Source organism: Pygoscelis adeliae, unplaced genomic scaffold (genome assembly GCF_000699105.1).
Source record: "Pygoscelis adeliae isolate BGI_AS28 unplaced genomic scaffold, ASM69910v1 Scaffold411, whole genome shotgun sequence".
NCBI classification, from domain to species: domain Eukaryota; kingdom Metazoa; phylum Chordata; class Aves; order Sphenisciformes; family Spheniscidae; genus Pygoscelis; species Pygoscelis adeliae.
The window spans coordinates 908,740-925,726 of NW_008824111.1; the positions used below are offsets into that span (position 1 = coordinate 908,740).

A 16,987-nucleotide genomic window follows, 5' to 3' on the forward strand; every position below is an offset into this window, starting at 1 on the left:
GGCGCTACTACTGTCGCTGGTGGGCTCGGCCTTGGCCAGCGGTGGGTCTGTCTTGGAGCCGGCTGGGATTGGCTCCATTGGACATAGGGGAAGCTTCCAGCAGCTTCTCACAGAAGCCACCCCTGTAGCCCCCCCGCTACCAAAACCTTGCCACTCAAACCCGATACATGATGACATATTTAATATTATCTAACATTAGATAAAACATAACTGAAATAGGTACTTTGCTGACAGGGTAATTGAGGTAAACGGAAACTTAAGAACTTATCTCAGTTAGAGCTATTAACTTTGTCCATCACTGTCCACCACAGTATCAAAATGGCAGGCAAAACATAAATGATAAGAAAGATGGCAAGGCAATGTATAGATTAATAGAGAACAAAAAAGGCAAGAAAAAAACAACTAAGCAGTTCAAAGGTGTTATTTATAAATATAAAAAATGGCTTTGGGGAGAATAAAGATGATGTAATGCAAAAGCAGGAGATCTTGAAGTGCACTGCATGCATAATTTTTAGGCACACTGACATTGCAAATGTGTAGGAAATTGCGTTTTCAATAATTCTTCCTTTCTAGAACAACAAATCCAACAAAGAATATTGGAAGCTCTAATGCATCAAAGCATACATATGGAAATCTTTTACATTTTTCATACTGAAACATTTCAGGCTGAAAAGAGGACAAACTGATTTTTTTTTCTACATATTTTCTAATATACAATTTAGAAGACTGTACAACACATTAAATATTTTGTAAGAGTTGGGTAGAATATTGCATATTAAGTAAAAGCTACTCCTTAAACACCGTGTCCTGGCTAAACAAGGTAGGATTCTTCATGCTAGGCCTTTGTAGAAGTATACCCAAAGGGAAACCTGTCCTGCTGCTTATTGCAACAGCTGTGCTAAGTATTGTTATCTCAGATATAGCTGTTGATTTGCACATGAAAGATATATAGCACATGGTTTTGTGAAAATACTTAGCTGACTGTTTCAGAGAATTCTTTCCTCACTGATTTCACATGACAGAGAGAGTTTCCCAATGGTCTCTCCCCATTTTTAAGAGAGGAACTAACTTCATAGTATAAGAATATACGAGACATCAGAGGCACACCCTTCTGAGAGATTCTGTAAATCTCCTTAGACATCAGTGTTTGCTAGATAAAACAAAATGTTCTTATAGAACATTAGAAGACTTAACTTAAATCAGATAATATCCCATTGAATAAGAGAGGAAAGACTGGCCACAAGACTTTTGTTGGTTTTTTTTAAACTTTTGTTCCACTGGAAAGGAGGCTTAAAATGAGTTAAGTTTTCATAAAACAGAGCTAATGCTAGCCTACAAAGTCACTCAATCATATCAAAACTGGAAAGAAGATAAAATTAGTGGGAGGGGGAAGGTGCCAGAAATACTGATTGAAATTCCAAAGATAATTTAGATTCAGTTATATTCCTCATATCCTCTATTTAATTTATTTAAATTTAATTTTTTTAAATTTATATATTGCTTAATGAAAATTCTTCATACATCATCTGATCATGGAAATCTTGAACCATTACAAGATTTAATTGACTAAAGTACTAAAGTAAATATTGAAGCCTATAGCTGAAATTAACAGTTCTCAGACCATTTCTATAGGGATAAAATTGTATGCAAACATCTGGGAATTACTCAAAAAAAGGAAAAAAATTTCTCTGTTGTTTATAAACATTTGTTATCTGAAGAACCAGCTATTAAAATAATAATTTCACAATCAGGTTATAGTTGTCTTGTTTCTCTCAGAAAACATTCAGAAATAAGTGTGAATACCAAGAAGGATTTAAGAGATATATTGAGACTATATTACTACCAGGCATTTATATGAGCACAGCCAGCTCATTATATACATATATATGCACTTATATTATAGCCATATAATATTAATGAATCACACTCATTTACTTAGGAAGAAAAACATAACATATGACATGTCTTATAAAAAACGGATTCCATTTTGAATATTTAAATATCTAAAAAACAAGCTACAGTACAAGTATGTTACCGTTTCCAAAATTATTCAGTAATTTCAAAAGACAAATATATTTCATAAAGCCCTTACTTGCCAAATGTCTAATTAATCAACAGAAAAATCAATAAAAGCTTTACCCCTGAAGAATCATCCATCTTCAACAGTAAATACAGAATAAGAAAAGGCAGGAGATGTTTTCATGTAAATAGCAACAACAAATAATCTCCATGAAAAGCACTGAAGAAAAGTAGGGAGACAAAGACCAAAGGTCATGTATTCTCCTCCGCCTTGTAAATAGTTGATCACCACATTTCAGGGAGATACTTCTTGTATGTCACATAATAGAAACAAATATTTCTGTTATATTTCAGCAATATTGCCATTGCCAATTGAGATGTGACCCAATGAAGTACAATAAATACCACAACGGACAAATGCTGACATCCAATGGAACTTCTTTCATAACATCTAGTTCTACATCTTAATGCGTTAATATTGAAGTTCCTCATCCCTTCCACTACACAAAGGCTAGCATCAATTCACAGAAAAAGTATTACAGGTCTCCTCAGAATATGTGCAAATATCAATGCATCCTTGCATTCTTTTAAAGAGGACAGACTTCCTGGCACGTCCTGGTAAAATCACAAAAAGTGTGAACTTTCTTCTTCTAGAGAATGAAGTTACATAAAAGAAGTAAGCAAGGTATCTGAAGAGAAAAATAGATCTTCAGATTGCAGTTAGTTATTACTCTACATTCTCTGAATAAAAACCTCTTAACCAACAAAAAGAATAGTTGTATGTCATTTTTACTACCCAAAATGACAGTAATTGACATAACATTTTCAGAAGATCAGTAAAAAAAATCACCAATTTCCCATTTTCTCACACTCACTGATTGCTAATAGATAAGGTTTAGCTCAGATAAACAAGAAAAGGGAGAACAGAAAACAAATGTAGTTTTATAAATGAGAGAAACATGACTAAAAACTACAAATCAAAATTACTACTTTTTTTCTGCAGAATACTGAAACCCCACACAGCACACTCATATTAATCAACTACTTGCTCAAATTGCACGTCGAAGAGTGAGGCTGTTGCTTCCACGGGCAAATAACATGGCAGGTATCTCAAACTACAAAAACCTCGTAAAATAGTCCCACAACTTGCTTTAGCAGAAGATAAAAAGTGTAGAAGGAAATTATTTCACATCCAAATATGAGGCCTACTAGAGCTTTCCCATCAGGAAAATTCAAGGCATTTCTGCACTACTGTATAACATCCATGTGTTATATAACAAGGTAATTTAATTCTGGGCAAATTTCTTTATACAGATCGACAGAACCAAATACATTTTTAATAAAATCTCACCAATTGCCAACTCTACCCCTCACTCTGCCAAATAAAGAAATTAAAAATACCGAGTACTACATCTGCTCCTTCTCCAGTCATAGTAAACCATCCACAGTACATACCCCTCTTTAGCTTCAAAAAGCATTGAATTATTAATGAGTATTTTGGGAGAAAGAAGAGAAAAGTTTTTTCATGTTTAATGATGTCTCACAGGGGAAGCATTATATAATGGTCAAAAATGTACCCTGGAGGGAAATACTTTGTTAATATCTTATCTTAAGTTCATTACTACAGTAAAAGGCAATCTCTATCCTCAAGCAATATCACATAAGCATCATTTTTGTCATTAGTGAAACATCCAGTTATCCAAAATCATTTTTAGATCATTAAAAAAAATTGTTACTGACTTTTCAATAGGCATACACTTTATATTGGATATGAAGCTTTGGGTTTTCCATCAAGTAAAGGTGATAACATACTTACTTTTCTGTCTGGCCAATTATATTTTGCAAATATTGTATCGTATGTGTCCACAGCTCCATCAGTAATCAACATTATGGCCTGGCTGCAAATACTTCCTTGTCCTGTGTGATTGAACTGTGAAAGGAAACAATCATTACAGCACATTCCTGTTAGATGAAGATAGATAGGATCGCACTGGATAAACATGGATCTTGTCAAATCTTTAGCATGCTTAGAAGTAGGTGAAAAAGTCTCAGGTTGAAAACATTTCGTCATAGATACTATATTCTTACTGAATTGTAACTTCAATTGTGTAACAGAATTGGGATTCATTATAGATCCCTATTTTATCAGCTTGAAAAATAAGGAACATACATAAATATAGCACTTCCCCAAATTAAAAGTGTATTCTCCTGTTTTAGATAGATGATATGTATTGATGCATCTACATAGGGTTTGCTTTGATTTAAATATAATTTTAAAAGAACAAGCTACACAAAAAGAAGAAATGAATGACCAAAAATTTTACAGCGAAGTACAGAAGATACACCACTTACAGAGAGATATATGACTATTCATGTGGCTTTCATATTCACTCAGGATTACGTTCCATGTGTTATTTTTCATAGAATGTTTATCTGGGAGAACCAAGTTAATATTTATATATTCTCAGATTCTCACTTGAAATGAATACATATAAGTAATTCAAGCTGCTGAACAGCAGTACTTGAGCACAGGTACTTAGACAGCAATCAACATATCCTTTGGAGTATGCAAAGAAAGTTTCATTGTTCCACAGATGGGATTTTCTCCTGGTCAAAGAGCAGGTAAATTGGACTGAGTCATAACATAAGCTTTGATCTCTTGATTGTGGAGTTGGTGCCTTAATTTTGAATCCATGTGTGTCCATTTTCTCTTATTGCAGAATAGGCTCTTATCTGTCTGTGTATCATTTTATATATTCAAGGAACTTAGGTGCAAAAATTGCAAAGCTGGAAAATTATTTGATTTTTAATTACTCTGTATGAACACTAAAAATATCTGTGAAAAGATCAATAAACTGGGGCATTACACACAACTCTTCATAGACTGGGCTAACATCTGAATACATGCTAATGAAGGAACAATCTCCTTTTGTTCTCTTCCTATGTAGTTTTCAGGTACATTGCCAACTTTGACATCAGACAAGGCCTCATCCTACCACCTTTCTCTTGGTGCTGGGAAAGCCAAGCAATAATTACCTTGTCCCACCTCACCAGCCTATCTGTGATGAACAGTGCCCAAAAAAGGGTGGTCCCATTTAAGAAGCAGTATTTAAATTTAAAGGTGAATTACCTTGCAAGGACTCCGACTGCTTCTGGATGCAACAAAATTTATTCACAGTATTCTAGTTTGATATGGGCTAGCAACTGCTCTGTCTTTAAGCTTTCTGCAGTCTACTCACCCTTACATATTCGCTGTTCTTCCCACAACTCTAAAAACCTTTTTTCTAGAAAAAGTTCTTAACTTCTAAAAATGTCATCTTTGTAGACATGCCTGCAGTAGGAAAGGGAGCGGATGGTGAGTTCCAGCAGTGCTCTTTTCCTCTGCCTCCACATTTCTATATCTGAGTAATCACATCCACAAATACCATTCAACAATCATTTATATCATCTGCAGCCCTCCTCCAGATCAGTTTCCTTTTGATCAAACGGGAACCTCAGCGAACAGTAATAGAAACATGTGACTTAAAGGGAAACTAATGTGCATTTACAGCGTTAGCTATATTCTGGTCACTGCCTACGTGAAAACTCTTATCTGTAATACCTGCAAGGCAGCCTGTTCTTAAAGTTCTTCAGTCATGACAGTTTTTCCAAGCTGAACCAGAACCAGAATTATTAAAGTGGGATTCCTTCATTAGTATGATCTTAGATCCAATATTTTCTCATAAAGATGAAGTTACCTTGTTCAAGGGATATATTCTTCATATGGACAACATATTTTGAAAGAGACAAGGTATATTAAAAGGGAAATTAACAAAGAGGGAATGCCTTCATATATTTATTTTAAAACATCACTCTGTATGCATCTGTATTATTCTACGTAGTTATCTGTTTGAATATTTTGAAGAATGAGATTAAATTCAAATGCTTTGATGAGCAATATCTTCTCATATTTGTCTAGAACTTTAATTTTATTGAATAGCAAGAGTGATGAAAGTGTTTTCCATAATAATAACAATGACAAGGGCCTTATGATGAACTACAATTAACTCAGTGATTCATCAGTAAGCAGCAAAAATTTCAATGCATCCTGACATTTACAGCATTTGGTTGTGATTAACAGTCTTTGAAATGTCACAGAATTTTATTTAATTTGCTATGATTTCTTTAAAGGTAATCACTGCAAAGACCGCATTTGTCACCAAAAGAGATAATTGCAGTTGTCACATGACATAGTAGGTGCCTAACTACTGTACCAAGCACTTCTATATTCTTACACTGTATAACGAACGCTGCATAAATTGATGATTGGAAAGAATTTGGAAGTAGATTTTTAAATGTGCTTTTCAAAGACATCAGTATCAACCATCTTCAAGACTTAACAACATAGGCATATACTGAAAGGTAATTGCAAGGCAAAATTAACTGAGTTTAATTAGTGTAACCCCTGAACCATTCTAAAATCCAACCAGAATCTTAATAGACTATTTGTGTAAAATAAAGCTTTTCCTTTTTTTCCTTTGCTTTTTTTTCCCCCCTACTTTTTTTTTTCCCCTTCCCTCCCCCCATCTTTTTTTTAAATGTAGACGAGACATCCTTAGCTAACCTATAACTCACAAAAATAGATTTCTGGCACATAAAGATCACATCCTGTAGACAAAGTGGAAAATGGTTAGCTGTACTATTTTAATGAGAGATTAAGAAGCTTTTTCTCTGGCCTAGGCTACTTAATAGAAGCTCCCAGAGACTTTGCCGATATGCCTGTATATAATGGAAAAGATTTTTATGCTGTCAATTCTGCAAGTACACATGCAAGAAGGCTTGAAGCTATTATAGTTCCTTTTATAGTATAAATCGAAACAGTCATTACTCCACCTTGAATAGATCTGAACATACATGTAGCATGATCCATCATGACCTTACAGATCAAAAGACTCTCACTCATCACAGGTACAATTCAGTACATGGGATGTCAGTTCCCTTTATTCTGAAAACTATCAGTTTATCTAATGACATTTTTATACCACATTCATCATTATAACTTCAGTTGCCTCACAGATTTTAAAACAAACCAAAAAATCTCATCTCAGGTCTTCTTGATCACTGTCGGTAATGTTTTTTTTTTCAGTTTACACAAATTTGGAAGACTAGTATAGAACATCTCTTGTACTGAAGCTGGTTACTATTTACTGTTGTGCATCTGTTTCCTAAGACACTATTCAGTGCCCATAATGGGATTCTTAAACCCTTTACAAACAACCTAGAGTGTTCTTTACTTCATGCAGCTTTTCCCATCGTCATTTTTGGCATGCACCACATGAAAGAATTAGTTCGACACTGTCTGGGTGAACACGTGGGCAGTGGGTGGAGGAAGATCCTCATCTTTTCATCTTAGGATTTTATGCCTAGAAAAGAACTGATCAATATTGTGCTTCAAGATGAATACAAAGGAATTGGAACCATTAGTTAATCCATGATCCTACAGTATAAAGGCAGGCACACTTGTCAAGTCAAACCCTTTGGAGAATATTTTGTTTTGAGGTCTCATTTGCAAGGTACATCGTTCAATAAAAAGACAGTTTGCTACTTATTTTAAATGAGATTTTCTTTTTCCAGCAGACTAACAGAATTCCCCCCCCCCCCCCCCCACCCCAAAGACACTTAACGGCTTTACTTAAGGAAATATTTTAAAACATTTTCATGAATATAAGCTCAGTTGAAAAAAGGGAAAACAAGAAGGAGGCAAAAAAAAAAGGACCGGGGGGGGGTGGAGGAAAAAAGAAAACCAGGAATTTGCTTGTTGTATTTGTGACTGAAATATTTCTTTCTAAAACAACCCTGGTAAGTGTGAGTGACAATAATAAAGTTTCTAAAAACATCAGTTGGCATAGCTCAATCTTTATTCTATCATTTGTTAATTCATGAGTTGTGACTAGTTTGTCTGTATTCTTAAAATCCAGTTGAGGTTAGTTAGGATGCATATTAATTCTAAAGGTACATGGTTTTTAATACATGGGATCTACTAAAGCTAGATAAGCTGAAAAATGGATGGCCTGGGAAATGTTAGGCAAAGAGAGAAACAAAACTATTTTCACGACATGAAAAAAACTCGTCAGAATATGCCTAAATTGCATCTTTATTAAAAGTAAAAAAGTACTAGAAAAATGTTTTTCCAGCTTTCTTTACTAACCCTTACTAAGCTTAGTTGTAGTATAGGGAGTTTTACTGAATTTAATCTGTGAGACAGGAATTAAGTCCCTGTAACTTTTACACTGAAAGAAACGTATCTCAGTTTAAAGGAGAGACTGTCATTTTTAAAATGGCGCCTCTTTTCAGAGCCATACTTTGACTAGAGAAGAAGGGTGAATTGATTTCTAATGAATGTATCCCAGTCAACACTCCAATCCATCATTCAAACCGAGAATGATAAAGCAAACTAGCTCTGGATCTGAACTATCAAGCAGCACGATAGGGTGTCTAAATTGTCAGCCCTAAACTTAGGCTCTTCTGTAATACACACCTACAGATCACACTAATAGCAGTTATTTGGAGCCCATAGACATAGAGTTTATAGATTTCTTGGAAACAGGCTAACATGGAAGGATGTCAGGCCAGTGCGGCTCACCGAGAAGAGATATCCTGAATATGTTACAGAGGTTCAAGCAGTATGAACAAGGCATTGATTTGTTTATTTTTGAAAGCTTGTCTCTAAATATTGTAAATTTCTTTTTATCTTTAAAGCTGATATATACACACACAGATATATTTACTTTTCTGGATATGAAGTGTGATTCTCTTTCAAGGACAAACTGTTCTTCGAAAGAAACACATAGTGGATTTACTTGGAAGTATCCATCACTAACATTATACAATATTAACTATCACCAGCTGGACTGACACCGTGATAACCATATCATAAGAGATTAATTTCTATCTGTAAACTAACTAAACACACAAGGAACTACATTCTCATCATAACATCATCAGACATTCAGTAGAAGAAACTGATCAACTAAAAAACATAGTCCATACATTTCAACCCAATAATTCAGGCATCAAATCGTTATCTTGCATTTGAATCGCATTGCAATCTCCCTTTTTTGTTGCTTTGGAAAAGCTTCTAAAAGCCTTTAAGTAATCTTGTTTCAAAACCTCAAAGCAACAGAAGATCTTGCACAATCTATCTTAAAGGTTACTTAACAATTAAAAGTCCACATGATTTTAATTCACCTGCCAGGAATTTGATGTTGCTCTGCCTTTCTAGATGATACCTCCCTCTCCACTAAAAAAACCATACCAAACCAAACAACAAATCCTCCACTACACATAGGGGTTCTAAATCAGCATCAACTCACCTCTTAATTGTTCAGATCATTAAGAAGAATACATGCCTAATCTTTAAATATTTTTTTATTTTTTTAATAAAAAGAAAGCTTTCCTGGAAACACCAAAGCATTTTCAATCGTATCTTAAGCTGCCATTATTAACTTCAAAAGAAAGCTATAGGGAATGTTTTAATAGGCTTGTGATGCTTACTTGTAACATCCACCACTTAGCAGGAGTTCGTCCTGTTGGAAGGTGTTTCGTCACTTTTGCTGACTCACTAATGCAGATCAAAGGTTACCAACAAGATGCAAAGAACAAGGGTTTGGCCTCCTATTAAAAAGAGTGAGCTTTGGGCAAGATGGAGCATTCTGAAAGAATCCATAGAAATAGAAATTTTCATTTTCTTGCCTTAGAAAATGGCTAGGTGGGGATTTGTCCTGGTTTCGGCAGGGATAGAGTTAATTTCCTTCCTAGTAGCTGGTACAGTGCTGTGGTTTGGATTTAGGATGAGAATAATGTTGATAACACACTGATGTTTTAGTTGTTGCTAAGCAGTGCTTTACACTAGTCAAGGACTTCTCAGCTTCCCACGCTCTATTGACTGAGAAGGCTGGAGGGGCACAAGAAGCTGGGAGGGGGCACAGCCAGGACAGCTGACCCAAACTGGCCAAAGGGACATCATGCTCAGTACATAAACTGGGGGAAAGCTGGCCAGGGGGGCCACTGCTCAGGGACTGGCTGGGCATCGGTCGGCGGGTGGTGAGCAATTGCACTGTGCATCACTTGCTTTGTATATTATTATTATTACTACATTATTATTATTTTATTTCAATTATTAAACTGTTTTTATCTCAACCCACAAGTTTTTCTCACTTCTACTCTTCCAATTCTCTCCCCCATCCCACTGGGGACGGGGCAGGGAGGGGGAGTGAGCGAGCGGCTGTGTGGTGCTCAGTTGCCAACTGAGGTTAAACCACAACAGGATTACGTGTCATCATTTTGAAATAACTTTACAGCTAATATTCCAGGTCTTAGAATGGGAATGTTCTGAGATAAGAATTTAAGTTTTCTTTAGGACTCATTGATCACTGATTGCTAGTATTTCATCTTGGGGCTCTTGGCACTTGGACACAAATGAGTGTTTGGGGGTTTTTAATCAGTTTCCTGCTTTCCTCAGTCTTGAGGCTAACCGAAATACCTCACATTTTCCCGCCCAGTATCTGCTCTTCGACATATTTGGTGTTTTAGCCCTTCACAGTGGCATTTGCTACATATATCTTGCTTAATGAACTTTGCTGCAGCTTTATGATACAGCAGCTTACAATTTTACAAGTGCTCATTCGTTTAGAGATCTGCTTGTAATCAGTTATTAAAAAAAAAAGTGAATGCTCTCCTTCACAGAAACCCTATATCTAAACTGATATTAACAGAGGTTGTAAGCAATGGCTTTAGTCCTACCACACCACCTAGGGTTTTCATTCACAAGAAATATTTGATGGTGCATTTTATTTTCATTGGTTTGCTCCCTCGCACTGATACTCTTTCATTACTACTACTGTTCACTTTTCTCCTTTCTTTCCTTGCTTTTTCCAATATACATTCCCAAGAAAGCAGATAGTCAGCCAAATCAAAATATTGCTAAAATTGTTCTTTGCTGGAATACATAGCATGACAATATATTTTACCTTTGCCAGAAATGACAAAAAATCTCTCTGAAATACACTACATAAAATCATTTCATGATAACCGCTAAGACTGATGTGCACCTTGTGAGGAAAAGCATTTCGGGCAAAGTCAATGGGTCTGATTTTAATTAAAATATCCGTTGAAGGACAATTTCCTGGACAACTAAGAATGCTACACTGATTTTATGTGGAGGCTGGGAGGGAAACTAGATGCCCTGCACTAGATTTATCTCCATGATCATTACGTTCATCTTCTAGAGACTGCATTCCTGTTTATAGACATTATTCACAGGAATGTTATCAGAAAGTTGGCCTCATGTTTTTGGCAGATAAATAGTTACAATAATATTAATACCTCTGAGATGGTTAGACAAAGCTTTACGTTTCTCCCTCTATCTTAACAGTATTACAGAAGTACAAAAGCATTCAAATAACTTCTTTTATATAAGCTATAAGAGATAATAATTGTCATGCCAGAAGTCAAAATAATGAACAATCATTTCATGACTCTAATAACAGCATGTATTGTCAAAGTGTTTATGAATATACAAAGTCCTGTCATTGCTAAAACGTTAGCCCTTGCAAAGAAAAAAAGAACAATCTAAACTGTGAAATTTGCATATTACCCTAGTATTTTTTTAACACCTAGAATAGCTACTGAAATAAACCTTATTTAATGTACACATGTATGCATAGGTGTATGCTGTATAGACACAAAATACATTAATACAAATTAATAAAATGTATACATATAACAATGAAAACTTGTTTACATCTTTCACCACATATAGATTATATAGAATATATATTCTTGTTCTATAGATAATATTTTACTATCATCACATTTTTGAGTGAGTTCTAATTTATTCTCTTAGAATTGACAGTAATTGCTAAATAGCAAGAAATGTGTCAGCAGCATAGATCTGAAAAGCATTATCTTACTTCATTGAGCATGTTGAAAGCTTCATTTAAAGCAATGTCCAGCATTCCAATTCCTTTTGCAAAAAGTTTGTCAAGGTGTTCCCTGAAATGCTGAAAAATGAACAAGAAAGTTTTATTTGTCAGTATATTATTACAATATATATGTTGATATCAGTGATTAAGCTTACTTCTTAAGCTTAAATGACTGCATACACTAATTCATAAACCAAAGTAATTCCTGGTTAGTCCTTTTGACTCTTGAAGTCACACTAAAGTAAGGATGTGTTAGAACAATAATAGTGCGAAGGTATCACAAGATACGGTTTTGGCTAGTTATTCAATCAAATAGTTTTCCTTTGTTTTTTTTTGTTTGGGTTTCTATTTAGGGATATCCATATCTTCTTTTCACTTCATATAGTAATTTTTATATTATTTCTAACTATTCAGCTTCTAGGTTTTCAGGATCTGCTACTTAATAAAAATAATTCTTTCTGAAATTTAGCTTTGAGATTCTATTTTTCGTTATGATCCCTCCCTAAAAGATGGTAGACCCTAATCGTTAGGCCATTGCAATTTAAATGCAGTTTATCAATGTCAATCTAATATTTAGATTGATAAAGAACTACTCTAACACAAGAAGAAAGACAGGGCTAACCACTTGCTAGCTATACGTGACTATCTTCAGTATTATGTTGTGCAGTCACACTTAAACCCAATTTTTGCAGTTTTAAATGTCTCATTAATTATGCACTGCCATACTTGCTGGCCATGAGCATGTGTAAAATTTTATAAAAAGCAGTTCTTAGAGGCTGGCAGGTCAGAATTCATCCTATGTTTTCCTCTTTCTAAACGTACGTTATTTCTCTGGGTATGTCAGAAGTTTGACAAATTTCACACTCAACAAAAATATAGGACTACTATATAATATGTACATTAAATTGTAACTTTTTAGAGAAAATGTAAGCTATGAAGTACTAAGTAGCACATTTTCAAAACAATGTTAGCACTACTTTCCAAAAATAAAATGTTCAGAGGAGAAACAAATTCTTTTAGGTTTATAAGAAAGAGCAATATATCATTAAAAACAGTACCATGAACCAGGCTATCATAAAGGGACATTGTATGCAACATCAACAAACACATATTTCACTCTCCTGATTTTCTATGATAGAAACATTTTTTTTTAATTTCATAAAATAAAAAGATATTACAGCAGTCTATTGGAAGGCAGATAACTTCCTATTTCATTATTAAATTTCACTAAGTTGAAACAGGAACATTTACATCCTAGCCTCTAGGCAATTCTGAAGCCACAAAAAAAGGGCTGCTTTTTCAAAACAATTACTTCATAGTGACTTAGTAAATGTGGTTCATCACAGCTCAATACTTTGAACAGCCAAAAGGTACAGTCTTGTTTGTCTAAATAAGCAGGGATAGCATAAACACCCATACGGCTACACTGCAAAATGATTCTTTTTTCCCCCAACTTAAATATAGCTAATTTAAGTAAATACTAGTCAGTATCTCCATAGTACTAGTAATTACTGTTTTAAATATGTTTTAAAAAAATAATAATTAATTTGTAAGAAGAAAATTGAGACATATATGGTGGGAAATAGCAGGGGAGGCAATGCTTTTGCGACGCATTATTTCAATCTCCACAACTGGATAAAAAAGTTACCTCAATAGGTTAGTAAGAGGAAAATTTTTATTTATCAGTCCATTGGTCTTAAAGCATTATTATAGGCAAGAAAACCAAATCAAACTAATTATCTTTGTAGGAGAATTAAAATACTACTGTCCCTTGAACTGCGCCTTTCATATTTTTTACAAGTAATAATGAAAATAAGAATGAATACAAAATACCCAAATATTCAATAAAGGCATCAACCTCTTGTTATGCTGTATCCAACTTGTCATTTCAAAATATCTCTGAAATTTAGGTCCAAACTGATCAAAAGCCACATCGGCATATTCTTGACTTCAACTACCGTGGCCTATGCAAAGACGCAGTTTCCCAGACAAGGGCTACTTCAACTGTCAGCAGCACACCACAGTGTGTTTTCCATAGCTATGCTATTTCAAAACACGATAACTGACCAACAGTCAGATTCAGAGACTTCAGTACTCAGGGTGACTTTAATACATATGGCCATCAGTCCATATACAAAAGGATTAACTACAGCACAGGACTGTTACACTCATTAAGGCTTTTCAGAAACTCAGAAAATACAACCACTTTTTATGAAATAAGTTCATACAGATTTAAAAGTGTTCATTGGAATTCTTTGAAAACTAAAATATATCAGGTTTATAAAATTCTCCAGGAAATATCTTAGCAAAACCAGTTTTACATATGGCTGATATTTTTAAACAGAAAGCGTTAACAGTTAAAAAATGTGGAAAACAAGCATTTACTATTGTTTCATCAATGTCAAAAACAATTTCATAACATCAAAGTTATGTGTTGACCACATGTTTTCAAACTGCTGAAGCAGCCCTATGCTCACAGCCCGTCTCTCCCAGATACATGGAACTAAGGTTAGTTTACAGTTACCACAGATGCTTCCCTACTAACACAGGGATTCACCCCGGAACAGAGGAGTTGTCTGAAAATCAATAAAGCCAAATTTTTGTATTGGAAAGAAGTTTCTAATCTTACCTTTTTGTAAATTAGATATATTAAAATAAATATTTATTACAAATCATATTTCTCTTTGGAATACATTACTGCTTCATAATTAAACTAGAATTATTTTAGTATTAAAAAAAACACAATAGTCTATAAAATCTCTGAACATTTCAGAGACAAGTACTGTGGAATGTTTACTACAATGCATATACATTATCAAGTATGAACATACAGCAAAAAACAGATTACCAAAAATTACTAGTAAACAGTATAATATCTAGTGTATAATTCAGTTCACGTGATCTGTCAGGAGAACAAATATTTTCTCTTGCCATAGCTATATATATATACAGGTTCTGAAAAATACACTGTTGATATATGAAGAAATATAATAGCGATGTTTGTTTGATACAAAATAGTAAAAATGTTAAAAATCGATTTCACGCACTATGAATTTTAACAAATCAATGTTTTCTGCCTCCAGGCTTCAGAGTGAACAGATGCTACAAGGTGATTCTGCAAAAGGATTAAATAACTAAAATGCACGTGTGGTTTGGTCTTTGTTTGACTGGAGGGGGTTTATGGGGTTTTTTGATTTGTTTTTTAAACCAACTCCATTCTCTGTCTTGTCTTTGGTTTTTTTGAGAATTTCGCCACTTTGTATGTCCACTGTGTGGACATACGTCCACATTTTTCCGTATGTGTGGAAAAATCACACAACAACATGCAAATTTACATTTCTTTGTTTCCCTCTTTATCATACCAGATGCCCTGGATGTGTGGCATTAATTGGATCCATGCTGAAAGAAATCATGTTTCATTTTACAGGCAGCACAAAGAATAGCTTTCTCAGATTGTTCACTCTACATCTAGCTGAGGCTGTTTATTATTAAACAATCAAAATGTACTGTTGTACTTTCATAGAGACCGGTTTTTTACCCTCTTAAAGAGCGGTACCTTATTCTGACTTCAAAGGGGATATTATTGACACAACTATTATCTGTCAGGCTGTTGTTTTAAGGAAAATTGATTAAAAAAAATCCAAATCTCCAAACATTCATTTTTTCCTATTTCACATGTCCAGTCAGTAAAGCAATGCCCTGTCAGTCATGCTATAGTGCCCCCTTTGTTACTGGAAATGGCATTTTTAAAAGCACTGTATTCTTTGTGTATGAGAAAACCAAAGTTTCACACCAGTACGCCTCTCAAAATTTCTCTACAACTTGCCCACGTGTGCCTCCAACTGCCACTCAATAATTTCATCCCTTACAAAAGCACTGCAAAACAGAAAAGTATATTTCAACCCTACTAGTAGTGAAAAAATATCAGGGCAGGACACTAACCACTGAAACATCAATTTAAAGAAAAAGAATAAGTGATTTTGGAATAAGGTAACAAACACCTCAATTCCACTTTCAATAACTTTCAGAAATCAAACAGATGCCAGAAAGCAGGAGTCCTCTGCTCTCAGTGAGTCAGAAAGCATCTTTCAATCTTTACATCTCAAATAGCTCTTTTTAGTAATAAACTGCACAAGAAAGAATATTGGCTTATCTCGGCCTCTCTTTAACTGTCCTGTTGGAGCCCTTGTAGACTAATATCTGAGCTTCCTAGATTTTGAATTGGATATCTGTCCAACCGTGTGCACAAACGTTTGATACAACTGTATGCCTAATTTCCATGTGCAATTACCAGAATGTGCAATATCTAATTGTGGACTCAAATACCTAATTGACATGCATAATCTTGGTAATTCTGAATGCAAATTAGGCACACAATTATGACAATCAGACTCTGATGTCTGATTACACAATTATAGGGCCAGAGCTCAACAGGAGAAGTTGCATCTTATTACAGTGAGGAAGCATAGATATGTTCAGCTGTGGAGGTATCTATGATCCATTTAGAAGCGGCTGAAAAACATGAGCTGAAGAAAGTGAGGATAGAAATCCACTTGTGCATGTCAGCCAGGACAAGGTCTTTTGGTCAAAACCAGAAAGTCCCAGCGATCCTAACATCTGATAATAATCCATGTATGCAAATCAAAAGGTTCTCTCCTTTTCTTTTCAAACTGTGTAAAGTTTGTTAGGACCCTCTAAGTCAGAAACAAACTATCAAATACATTTGATGGACCTCGAATCAGGAAATGGGTTCTTGTCCTAGGTATAGTTACAAATATGCCTATTTGAAGAACAATGGGGTATACTGACGCTGTTTTTCCAAAGATGAAAAATAATATTCACACGCCTATTTCTGCTTAAAAATCAGGTGGCCCGACTTGACTTGGACTATTTCAGAACCTAAATGAGGAGGAACATAGAAAGATTTTTAATGGTCTTCATATTCTATGCTTCATGGGACAGCTATACAGGATATTAAAAATCACACCACTGTTGCACACGGCTTT

General features: G+C 34.7%; 1 protein-coding gene across 1 annotated transcript in view; it reads right to left on the minus strand.

The window, feature by feature from the left end:
• Nucleotides 1–16,987, minus strand: part of CACNA2D3 (calcium channel, voltage-dependent, alpha 2/delta subunit 3) — a 481,287-nt gene that overhangs the window by 234,984 nt on the left and 229,316 nt on the right. Inside the window, exons 10-11 of the mRNA XM_009334218.1 lie at nucleotides 11,970–12,059; nucleotides 3,832–3,949 (exon numbers count right to left, since the gene is read on the minus strand). Coding sequence (XP_009332493.1) covers nucleotides 3,832–3,949; nucleotides 11,970–12,059 — 208 coding nt within the window. The remainder of the gene's footprint in view (nucleotides 1–3,831; nucleotides 3,950–11,969; nucleotides 12,060–16,987) is intronic.